Here is a 12,399-nt window from a genome sequence, read left to right on the forward strand (position 1 = left end):
CCTAGCCAACCCAAAACGAATATTCTCACATCTCGCAATAACTCACTTATAGCTGATGGATGGCTACGCTATTTCTAACGAATTATACTCAAATAACCTCTGACGTGTAAGCTACAGCACATGTTTTGAGATGTATGGGAGTTCACAGTTAGTCCCATTGGATTCTGGATACAATTATAAATTTGTCAACCGTGCCAAATATGAGTCAATATAATTTTGGTGTCATGGATAGAGCATGTATTTAATGTGTTCATGCCTACTTCTCTTTTGGCTGAAGTCTTTATTAAATGTGTATTTTATTGTCGTTTATGCAGATATTTGCTGTGTTTTGTTCACAGGGGATCACTTATCGAGAATGTGATGACACGATATTCTCAGACATGGAAAAAGCAGCAAGAAAACTCTACAAAGTTCAGGTACTAAAAACAATTGTGGTTTTGTGGGTTTATGTTTGTGTACTGAAAGTACCATTTAAAAAAAGGCATAATTGTGTGTTTTATGTTCGTGTAACGCAAAATACATTCACCGCCAACTTTTCTAGGAACTTTTTCTGTGTTCTATAAATATTAAAAGGAACAACCTTCTTTGCATTATATCATTGATCGGATGTCCATAACATGTTAAGAATCAACCCAGTCGCCAAGAAGGGGTACGTTTCCATGAACACTGGATACGTAGCATTTCAACGTAAAAAATAGCGTGTTATACCTACAGTATCCACGTATGCTGCTGTGGAGGCGGGTTTCGGGGTTTGGGTTTCACGGCTTTCGCGGCAAATTGTGGACACGATTGTTTAGGGGGGGGGGGGGGGGGGGGGAGACTGTTGTTGACCGGGGAGGGGGGGGGGGGGGGGGAGACACGTTTGTTGAGGGGGGGGGGGGGACACACGATTGTAGGGGGGGGGGGGGGGACACGTTAGTTGAAGGGGGGGGGGGGGGCACGTTTGTTGCGGGGGGGGGGAGACACATTTGTAGGGGGGGGGCACGCTCGACAACGAGAGTTGGTTTTTATTGAACGCTCGACAACGAGAGTTGGTTTTTATTGAACGAGACCTCAACACGGAACAGCTGCACGAAACGATGGTCACGTCACTCTCGGTGACGGTGTCGACAATAATGAACACACGAACAATGTTAATAGAACAACACACAACCACATAACATCCCGAACCCATTAACCCCACTTAATCCTGACAACAAAACAAGTTAACAAAAGCCCCATTTGTCAACTGAGAACCCCAATTCCCAGAATCCCCCGCGGCTCCGGAACACGGCGTAGCTTATATTAATCTTTATTATCTGAATGGGAAATGCAATATTTTAGGACAGATACACCATTAAACGCGTTTCTAATGACATTTCTAGCGAGAAATGTACATTTTCCTTACATAATCTTCAGTCAGTGAATGTGTATGATCTTTATTAATCTTTATTATCTGAATGGGAAATGCAATATTTTTGGACCGATTCACCGTTAAACGTGTTTCTAATAACATTTCTAGCGAGAAATATACTTTTTACTTGCATAATCTTCAGTCAGTGATTGTGTAACTGATCTTTAGTTTTATAGTTATTAGGATTTGATCGGCTCGCTCGCATGTTTCAACAACGTCAGGTTGCTTTCGCAAAACTAGCAGCTCACGTGCTTCCTGCGTTTGTGTTATTAAACTGTTACTTTATGTAACTTTTAATGATATCATCTTGTTAGAAACACGTATATCTGAGAGCCAACCCAGTCGCCAAAAGCATACCTACGTTGACAGTGTACGTTTCGTGAACACTGGATTACGTCGCATTTCAACATAAAATAGCGTGTTATACACACACACACGCACGCACACGCACAGACACACACACACAAGCACACACACGCACGCACAGACACACAGACACAGACGCACACACACACACACGCACACACGCACACGGTGCATTTCGCTGCTAAAACAACAACAAAAAAATATTCCCTCAAATATTATTACTTTCAAAACGTTGGCCAAAATGGCCAATAATATCATTTTTTATTTGGGATGCTTCTAGGACATTTTGGGTGGATTTTGAACGGTATGTGGGGGGCACGTTTTTTTGCAGGACCTGGCAACCCTGCGCTGTTGCCCGAGATCTGGATCCACCCCGGCGTGGTGCCGTCTCCTTTTGACCTTTAGACCCCAGACTTGTGGGGGAATAGCTGAATCAATTCATTAGTCAATCAGAAGCATGTAAATATCTTCCCGGTGGCGTAAGAGGACGAACAAGGTGTCCTTCAACATCTACGATTCACATTATGATTCTTCGTCGTAACATCCGACCAAACATCCTTTACATTCACAGAGCGAAGATTATGAAAGTCCAGGCCCCCCCTTCCTGCACTCGGGGTCCGACCGGGCCAAGTTTCGGTGCGGGGGTCCCAGTTAGGCCCTAGAATATGGTATTCAAATTTCAGGGCGGTAGGACCTTCCTATCTCAAAAACTTTTTTTCCACCACATTCTGAACCATTAGGTCTCGCAAGCAACACTTCTGAAGGGGCTTTGTCCAAATGACAGTCCATTTGGGAAAACTTTTTTTCTCTATGGGCTAGAACTACAAATCTTGCATATGTCGTTCTCGGGGCCCCGGGAAATGTGTGTCAACATTTTAGCATCCCTAGCTATCTCGAAAAGGCTGGAAAAGGGGCGTGACCTCCAACAGTACAGTCAATATACATAAGACAGAGGTTAGTTTCTAGGCCCCATTTTTTGCGGGATGGAGGTGTACATTTGTGGCTTAATATGTGTGTAGACACCGCTGGCCTGTGGCCACGTCTTTGAAGTCTGGGGTCAAAAGGTCAAAAGGAGCCGGCACCACGCCGCTTATGAGATAACAAAAAGTGAATCTGTATTTCTCTCATTACATTTTGTCATTATTGAAGAGAGGCCTGATTCTCAGATATGCATATTGGACTGTTAGGGTATAGGTCTGGGAAGAACTTCAGGCCAAAATCTTGCAAGCGAGCCGCTGGGTGCAGGTGCAACGAGATGGAGCACTTGCTGAGCCTGGACTTTCATAATCTTCGCTCTGTGAATGTAAAGGATGTTTGGTCGGATGTTACGACGAAGAATCATAATGTGAATGGTAATATTCTATAAATCTCTTGATATCATCTTTCGTCTCAACACTTCTGCTGCAGCCACTTAAAATCTCACTCCGAGAACCTTAAAATATGAATCAATCCATTAGAAGTATGAAAATATCTTCCCGGTGGTGCAACAGAGCAAACAAGGTGTCCTTTGACATCTACGTTTCGAGACGATTGCAACAGTGCCACACATGATCATATTTGAATATGTTTCGGGGTAGTAATTAGCTGTCGATTTTGGAGGCCATTATCAATAATGACCAGCTATAGATTTGCTTCCCGATGGAGATTTTTGACAAATTACATGTTAATTAGCATCTACACGTTAAGCTCCAATGAGATCAAGCTCGGCCTCTTGCTACACCGAGATCATGTCCTAGACCTAGGTGTACCATGTAAAATACATGTTACCATTAGCTAGAGTGTCGTTCTTGGTGTCATTGGACTCAGCTCAACGTGTAGATGCTAAATAACATGTCATTTGTGACAAATCTTTATCGGGAAGCAAATCAATAGCTGCTCAGTATTGATAATTACTACCATTAAACATGTTCGAATATGCTCATGTGTGGCACCGTTGCAATCGCCTGGAAGCGTAGATGTTGAAGGACACCTTGTTTGTCCTCTTACCGTCCTCTCGCCACCGGGAAGATATTTACATGCTTCTGATTGACTAATGAATTGATTCAGCTATTCCCCAGAAGTCTGGGGTCAAAAGGTCAAAAGGAGACGGCACCACGCCGGGGTGGATCCAGATCTCGGGCAACAGCGCAGGGTTGCCAGGTCCTGCAAAAAACGTGCCCCCCACATACCGTTCAAAATCCACCCAAAATGTCCTAGAAGCATCCCAAATAAAAAATGATATTATTGGCCATTTTGGCCAACGTTTTGAAAGTAATAATATTTGAGGGAATATTTTTTTGTTGTTGTTTTAGCAGCGAAATGCACCGTGTGCGTGTGTGCGTGTGTGTGTGTGTGTGTGTGTGTCTGTGTCTGTGTGTCTGTGCGTGCGTGTGTGTGCTTGTGTGTGCTTGTGTGTGTGTGTCTGTGCGTGTGCTTGCGTGTGTGTGTGTGTATAACACGCTATTTTATGTTGAAATGCGACGTAATCCAGTGTTCACGAAACGTACACTGTCAACGTAGGTATGCTTTTGGCGACTGGGTTGGCTCTCAGATATACGTGTTTCTAACAAGATGATATCATTAAAAGTTACATAAAGTAACAGTTTAATAACACAAACGCAGGAAGCACGTGAGCTGCTAGTTTAGCGAAAGCAACCTGACGTCGTTGAAACATGCGAGCAAGCCGATGAAATCCTAATAACTATAAAACTAAAGATCAGACACAATCACTGATTGAAGATTATGCAAGTAAAAAGTATATTTCTCGCTAGAAATGTTATTATAAACACGTTTAACGGTGAATCGGTCCAAAATATTGCATTTCCCATTCAGATAATAAAGATTAATAAAGATCATACACATTCACTGACTGAAGATTATGTAAGGAAAATGTAAATTTCTCGCTAGAAATGTCATTAGAAACGCGTTTAATGGTGTATCTGTCCTAAAATATTGCATTTCCCATTCAAATAATAAAGATTAATATAAGCTACGCCGTGTTCCGGAGCCGCGGGGGATTCTGGGAATTGGGGTTCTCAGTTGACAAATGGGGCTTTTGTTAACTTGTTTTGTTGTTAGGATTAAGTGGGGTTAATGGGTTCGGGATGTTATGTGGTTGTGTGTTGTTCTATTAACATTGTTCGTGTGTTCATTATTGTCGACACCGTCACCGAGAGTGACGTGACCATCGTTTCGTGCAGCTGTTCCGTGTTGAGGTCTCGTTCAATAAAAACCAACTCTCGTTGTCGAGCGTTCAATAAAAACCAACTCTCGTTGTCGAGCGTGCCCCCCCCCTACAAACGTGTCTCCCCCCCCCCTCAACAAACGTGTTCCCCCCCCCCCCCCCCCCCCCCCCCCCCCTTCAACTAACGTGTCCCCCCCCCCCCCCCCCCCCCCTACATTCGTGTGTCGTCCCCCCCCTCAACAAATGTGTCTCCCCCCCCTCCCCGGTCAACAACAGTCTCCCCCCCCCCCCCCCTAAACAATCGTGTCCGACAATTTGCCGCGAAAGCCGTGAAACCCAAACCCCGAAACCTGCCTCAACAGCGGCACGCGTGGATACTGTAGGTATAACACGCTATTTTTTACGTTGAAATGCTACGTATCCAGTGTTCATGGAAACGTACACCGTCAACGTTTTTTCTTGGCTACTGGGTTGTAAGAATAGGAGGACAAAATCAGTGACTTGACTTTGGCACAATCATTTTCGATGGGATGGTACTTCATTCGTGACAGACCGACTCCTATGCGTTCTGTGCCGGTGTTACCGGTCCCAAGTGGCCAGGACGGGGGTAACAAATAGAGTGTTGAGACCGGACTCCCTGAAAAGCAGGTATACATGTGTTACAAGGACTGAAGAGGCACTGCTCTTGTTTGGTCTTCGAAATCCGTCTCTTTATTTCACAATTATCATGAGTAACACATAAATAAATAAATAATAAATAAATAAATATAAACTCTTCCCTCGTTAAAGTGCCTGTTAAATTGTCTATTATTCCTTTGTAAGTTCTCTTTACAAATAAATATAAAAAAAAGTGAGGCTCACATGTACCGTTTCTCTCCACTCTTAGTTCACCTTAAAATCAATACAGAACTCCTTTTTATCAAAATCCACATTAAAGTTAAAGTTCCTGTTTCAGCTTATCGCTGGTTGTTTTGAGCTATCTCACAGTACAATTAAATACTGTTCTGTTCCTATAATATAAATAACATATTTTGGCTTTAACCCACAATAAACCATAACAAGACAATAAACCGCACCTTGGGAATTAACATTACACCACAGTCGGAACTACAATGGATTTGCCTGCCTAACAGACCGACTAAACATTTAATTATAAAACATCATATCAACACTTTTCTTATAGCCTACTCTAAAATATCCTATCATTACGTCATCTAACTCTTAATCACATTAAATTAATTCTTAAACATGTACGTTAGGTGTTCAGGGCCAAAGTAAACTTAAACATACTCTACAGTGTGTGTGTTTCCACAATAATATACTATGCGAACGGGCCAACTGCCATTTTACGCTAATGCCGTTTGGCGCAAAACCAACAAAGGAGTTTTCAAAAGTTAATAACTCGATATTACAGACATCAAACTCGACACAAAGTTTATCGACTGTTCTAAAATGTTCAGATTCATGAAAATCGTTATTTGTGTGAGTTTCACGGAGTACAAACCTGAAAAGCAGGTATACATGTGTTACAAGGACTGAAGCGGCACTGCTCTTGTTTGGTCTTCGAAATCCGTCTGGAGAGGAAGCGGAAATGCCTCCCAACCATAGGAGTCTGGGCTGCAGCGCAAACATTTTGGTACCGCCCTTCCGTTTCCAAGTATACCGTAATAATAAGTTATAAAAAAATGCTCAATGTAAATAAAATTTATGTAAATTAATTACCAACGTTTATACATATACCTTCACGAAAAAGAATACATATTGAAATCGTGGTCTGGTTTTGAGTGTACCACACACTCCCCAACAAAAAAAAGTGGCTCCTGACACCTGGTTTGAATTCTTCACAACTCTACACCTTCAAAACTCAGTGTAAGATCTAGATCTATGTGTATGTAAGTATCTCCCCAATGTTTAGAAGCAATGAATCAGTGAGTATAGATATGGAGGGATAATAGATGGGGGTTGCAAAGCATGGGCATAGGGGTAGTGGTAGAACATGTGGCCATAATGGATTGGTTGAATGTCAACTGCGTTCACAGTGGGACGTAACTGGTAGGGAGGCTGGCCAAGGGAGGGGTATGTGAACACGTAGCCAGGTCTCCTTTCTCTTACTGATTGTCTAAGCACGACTTGGGGTTCAGGCTGCGGTTCTGGGGCACACTCCTCTTGGTGAGTCACTTGAGGTTCCTCTTGTTCAGTGTTACACTGAGCCTGACCCATGTCCTGTTGAGGCTGATTCCTGTCCTGCTCACTTTCACTGTTTATATCAGGCTCCTCATTATTGACATCTCTCTCGTCCATGACATTTTCCACTTCTCTTTCCAGTTCCACATTGTTTCTCTGTCTGATCGGAGTTCCACTCGGTCCAGGTCTGCTTCGAATTGGGCTGGTGACACTTGACCTTGGTAAGTTACTCTCAACTCTTTCCACAGGTACCCGTAGCCAGTAATGAGACACACCCTCCTCTTCAGAGTCACTTGTCTCAGAACTCTGTCTCTGTTCTGTGGGATTCAGGGGTTCGGAGAACTTTTTGGTTTTCTTTTGTGGCTTGGGCCTATTTGTGACTTGATTTTGAGGAGGCTCTACCGGTAGGTCGTTTACTTGGAGCAGCAGGTTTCGATGTAGGGTGCGGACGGGGCGACCTCCCGTCTCTGGGCTTATTCTGTAGACAGGATTATCCCCAACCTGCTCTCTCACAATGTAGATTATCTTCTCCCAATATGGCCTCAGTTTCCCCCGGCCCACCTCTCTCATTGAGGTTACGTACCAGGACTCGGTCTCCAGCTTGAAGAGTCACACCTTTGCTCTTTTTGTCATAGTGGGCTTTCCCTTTGGCACTTGACTGTTGGCTGTTTACGTTTGCTATTCGATAAGCCTCAATCATCCTTCCTGCCCATTTTTCCGCATAGCCTGTTGGTGTTTCATCTTCTTCCCCTGCTATTAGACCAAAGAGGAGATCAGCGGGGAGGCGGGGATGACGGCCATACATTAGGTAGTAAGGGGAGAAACCTGTGCCCTCATGCTTTGTGGAGTTGTAGGCATGTAGCACGTGAGGTAGGTAGTCTTTCCAATTTTCCTTTTCTTTCTCTCCTAGGGTCCGTAGCATTTGCAGCAACGTGCGATTTAGTCTCTCGGCAGGGTTGCCTTGGGGGTGATAGGGGGAGGTTCTTGAGTGGCCAACACTAGATAACTGCCTGAGTGATTTGAACAGTTCGTTTTCAAATTCTCGACCCTGGTCGTGGTGAAGCTTGGTGGGATATCCAAATCTGGGAATGAAGTCGTTGAAGAGTCTGTCAGCAGCTGTCTTGCCCGCTTTGTTGCGAGTGGGGTAGGCTTGTGCGAACCTGGTGAAGTGGTCTATCACAACCAATATGTACTCACATCCACCACGACAGGCTTCTAAGTGGAGGAAGTCGATACACACGAGTTCAAGGGGCGAGTTAGATGTGATACTCCCCATTGGTGCTCTTTCATGTGTGGCTGGTGTCTTTTGCTTTATGCAAGGGCATCTTCTGGTTATGTAATCTTCAATCTCATTTTTCATGAAAGGCCAGTAGAAGCGCTCCCTTGCTAGGCTCACGACTTTCTCCACGCCAACATGGCCCATGTTGTCATGCAAGTGGGTTAGTGCTACTTGCCTATAGATGGCTGGCAGAACCAGTTGTCTGCGACCAATGGTTTTCCTGTAGAGTAGGCCATCCACTATGTGCAGCCTGCTCCATTCCCTTAAGAGTCTCCTGGTGCCTGTGATGACTTTTCCTTTCTCGTTCTCTGTTAGGGGTGTATTGTTTATCTTAAGTTCCATAACTTTTCCAATTACAGCGTCTGTCCTTTGTTGCTTAACTAGCTCATCATGGCTGGTCGTCTGCAAAGGCTCCATGTGAGACTGGGTTTGGGAGACTAAGTTAAGGGCTGCCACCCAGGCAATGTCTCCCTGTTCGGCCCTTTGAGTTCCTTCCCACAAAGCACACACTGCATCCTCCGACAGCCCTTCAGAGTACTCTACCATGGAGGCCTCAAGGTCAAGCGGGAGACGGGATAAGGTGTCGGCGTCGATGTTTGTTTTCCCAGGCCGATATCTGATGTCGAAGTGGAAATCAGCTAGCTGTCCTACCCATCGGTGGCCTACTGCATTGAGTTTAGCAGTACTGAGAATATATGTCAGGGGGTTATTATCAGTGAAGACAGTGAAATGAGGGGCATAGAATAGATAATCTCTGAATTGATCACAGACCGCACACTTCAGCGCCATGAATTCAAGCTTCCCGCTGTGTAGGTGATAGTTTTGTTCTGCTGGTGTTAGCGAGCGTGACCCATAGCCGATCACCCGCAACTTCCCATCTCGGTTCTGATAGAGAACTGCACCCAGGCCTTTTTGAGACGCATCGGTGTGAAGTGTGAAAGGGCGACTGAAGTCTGGGTATGCCAGTACTGGGGGTTGGGTGAGCTTGTCAATTAAGCATTCAAGGACCTGCTGGTGTGCTTCTCTCCACTCTACTGGGGTTCTGGAGGACTGTTGGATACCTTTTATTTTTCCTCGTGGTTGCTTGGATTGCAGCGTGGGTGGCAGTGAGTCCGTTCTTGTCTTTAGCAGATCATATAGGGGCTTTGCTATTCGTGAGAAATCTTGTACATACGTTCGATAATAGCTCAGAAATCCCAGTAGCTGCCGGACTTCTCCCACTGGTGAGAGATCTTTTGGATCCACTTTCACTCCTTCAGCAGACACAAGCCGTCCAACATATCTGACCTCTTTGCGGAGTAGCTCACACTTTTCTGATTTTAGCTTCACTCCGTGGTGTTGAAGGGCTTGAAGGACTCGGCGCAGGACTAGCACATGCTCTTCAAAGGACCTTGAGAAGCAAAGAACGTCATCAAGATAGGGGATGCAGCATTCGTCAGGGAGCGTGTCGAGCATCTCCTCCATGCTCCTTTGGAAGGCTGCTGGGGCATTTGATAGGCCGAAGGGTATCCGGACCCACTCATACAGTCCCCAAGGAGTGGTTAATGCAGTCAGGTATCTTGAACCTTCGGCGATAAAGCCTTGGTGATACGCCTTGCCCTGGTCTAGGATCGAAAACCAGCTGTATCCTCCAAGAGAGTCAGTGAGATCCTGGATTCGGGGGAGAGGGTGTCGGTCGGCCACTGTTTTGTTATTTAGGAGCCGGTAGTCAATGCACAGACGCAATGAGCCATCTTTTTTTCTAACACATATGACAGGGGCAGCATAGGGAGATCGGGACTTAATGATCCATCCCTTCACCAACAACTCCTGGATATACTCCTTCACCTCCTTGTACAGTGGCTTGGGGATAGATGCATAGGCTCTATTTGTTGGGATGTCATCTTTAACATTGATCTCCATTTTCAGAGAAGGAATACACCCAGTCTCACTACTGTCACGAGCGAATGCCCCGGACTCTGCATACAGCACTTCTTTAACCATATGGTGTTGTTCGGTAGTAAGGTGACTGATATCGACAGGCGGTAACCAGGGCTCAGAAGGTGAGGCCACATTGTTAACTTCCGCTGATGCTTCTTCTGTTGATGCGGGCTCTACTTGTTTCAACTCTGGTGCGTCAGCCTCGGGGACCTTGGCCACATGCTGGATGGTTCCTAGAGTGGTTCTTTTTGGCAGGGTGATTTCATGCTTTGAGTGATTGGAGATGGGCACTTTGACATAGGGGCGTTGGGTGTTATTGATTTCTAGCTGGCCTTCCCCTACACTCAGCTGGCCTAAAACTGTGTTCTCCTCTGTGGGCTCATACAGGACAAGGGGGTCGGAGGTGTTGAAGTTGCATGGCACTCGACAGCACACATTAACTGCTTTCCCAGCTTGAATAACAATATTGTCTTTGCCTACCCTTACTGTGGCAGGGTCACAATCTGGCTTTGTGGGTACTCGGATGTAATTGACCATGGCAACCACTTGTTCATCTGCCAACCCAAACGCGCCGCGTAGGAGACTGGCCACTGTGGCGTCATCTTGTCCCTTGAGGATCTCCTCAATTACATTGGCTCCGAGTAACGGCTGGGGCATTGGCAGCTGGCTGACTAGGAAGGGGGCTGGTATGGTGAGATTAGGGTCGTCATTCCCTGTGAGGTTGACCGTGAGCTCTACCCACCCATCATAGGGGATGGCATGGCCTGTTACTCCATAGATGTTTAAATCTACATCAACCAGTTCCCGCAACGGCCTCACTGTGTGATGGGGAATGTAAGTATCAGCCCATGTTTTATCAATTAAGCTAACCTGGGAGCCACTGTCAAACAACACGGTTACTGGATATCCACTGAGTGAACATTTAAGCAGGGTTTTCTTACCAACTAGGGGTAGTTTACAGCTTGTGCTACTATTACAGGTAAGTATGGGTGGTTGTGTGACTCTGCAGGGACTGAGGACGTCTGTCTGGAGGTAAGTTAGGAGGACGGTGCGACAGGGGGTGAGATGAGGTTCGAGGGGGTGGTGTTGGTGAGTGAGCTGTTTGGATGCTAGTTGCCTGTGGGTCTATTAAAGTGGGCACCATGTGTGTCAGGGTATCTACTTGGGCACTGAGCTGCTGAATGGTCGGGGGGTTATTACTCTCCGCAGCTGTGTCTCGTGGCCGGTCGTGGCCTGCCAATTTCCGGTTTCCACTTTGGCATTATGTGCATGTGTTGGTTTTTGGCGAGGGAGTTGGCCAAGTCTGCGCTGGTGCTCATTTTCATCACTAAGTATTCTCATTACCTGGCCAAGGATTTCCTCATCTGTGACACGGCTGTTGGAGATGAGGGGTCTCAATCTCTGTCGAAGCTCAGTGTGCTTTGGTCCCAGGCCCTGGTAGATAGTGTGGAGGAATACTTCTTGTATTGTCTTGGGTTCATAGGAGATCTCTGCATTGTTCTGCTTTGATTGGAAAATTATTTTTTGTTTAAGTCTAATCATGCGGTACAGAAACTGCTGTGGCGACTCCTGTTCAGACTGCCGGGCGCACATCAACTCCTGAAACATCTCTGTTGTTGCCTTTTCTCCAAGGTGGGACCTGAGAAAGCCTTTGAGTTCAGGGAGAGTTATTTCATCTTTATTTACCAGCATATCTTTGAAGGTGCCTGGTTTGATGATTCTCAATGCTCCCTGTACAACCTCTGCCTCCACAAAGCCCTCTCTTATTCCATCATTGAGTTGTTTGATGATGCTGCTATAACTCATCTCAGAGCTCTGGTCCCCAATTTGGCCTCCATGTACTTTAAACTCTCGGCGCTAGAGATAGGGGAGGTCTCTCAGGGGAACCATGGTGCCTGATACCCTGTGTGGGAGTGGTTGGGGCATGGACTCACCTTGGGGGTTAGGTGCAGGGGTCTGTGAGTTGGCTGTGGCTGCACATTTTCTAAGTTGCTCACCAAGCTCGTCATACATCTTCCTAAGGTCCTCCACTGACTGCGTGTTTGCGTGGATGTGTGTGTTGGAGGGTATTGTGGTGTGACTGTGATGTTGGAG

The 12,399-nt window shown here is 45.7% G+C and overlaps 1 protein-coding gene across 2 annotated transcripts in view; it reads left to right on the forward strand.

Annotated features, from left to right (window-relative positions):
- Positions 1 to 12,399, forward strand: part of LOC115560283 (alpha-2,8-sialyltransferase 8F) — an 83,356-nt gene that overhangs the window by 1,343 nt on the left and 69,614 nt on the right. For both annotated transcript variants that reach the window (XM_030379652.1, XM_030379660.1), the window contains exon 3: positions 339 to 416. In XM_030379652.1, the coding sequence (XP_030235512.1) occupies positions 339 to 416 (78 nt within the window). The remainder of the gene's footprint in view (positions 1 to 338; positions 417 to 12,399) is intronic.

This window comes from Gadus morhua, chromosome 2 (genome assembly GCF_902167405.1).
Source record: "Gadus morhua chromosome 2, gadMor3.0, whole genome shotgun sequence".
In the NCBI taxonomy this organism is placed as follows: domain Eukaryota; kingdom Metazoa; phylum Chordata; class Actinopteri; order Gadiformes; family Gadidae; genus Gadus; species Gadus morhua.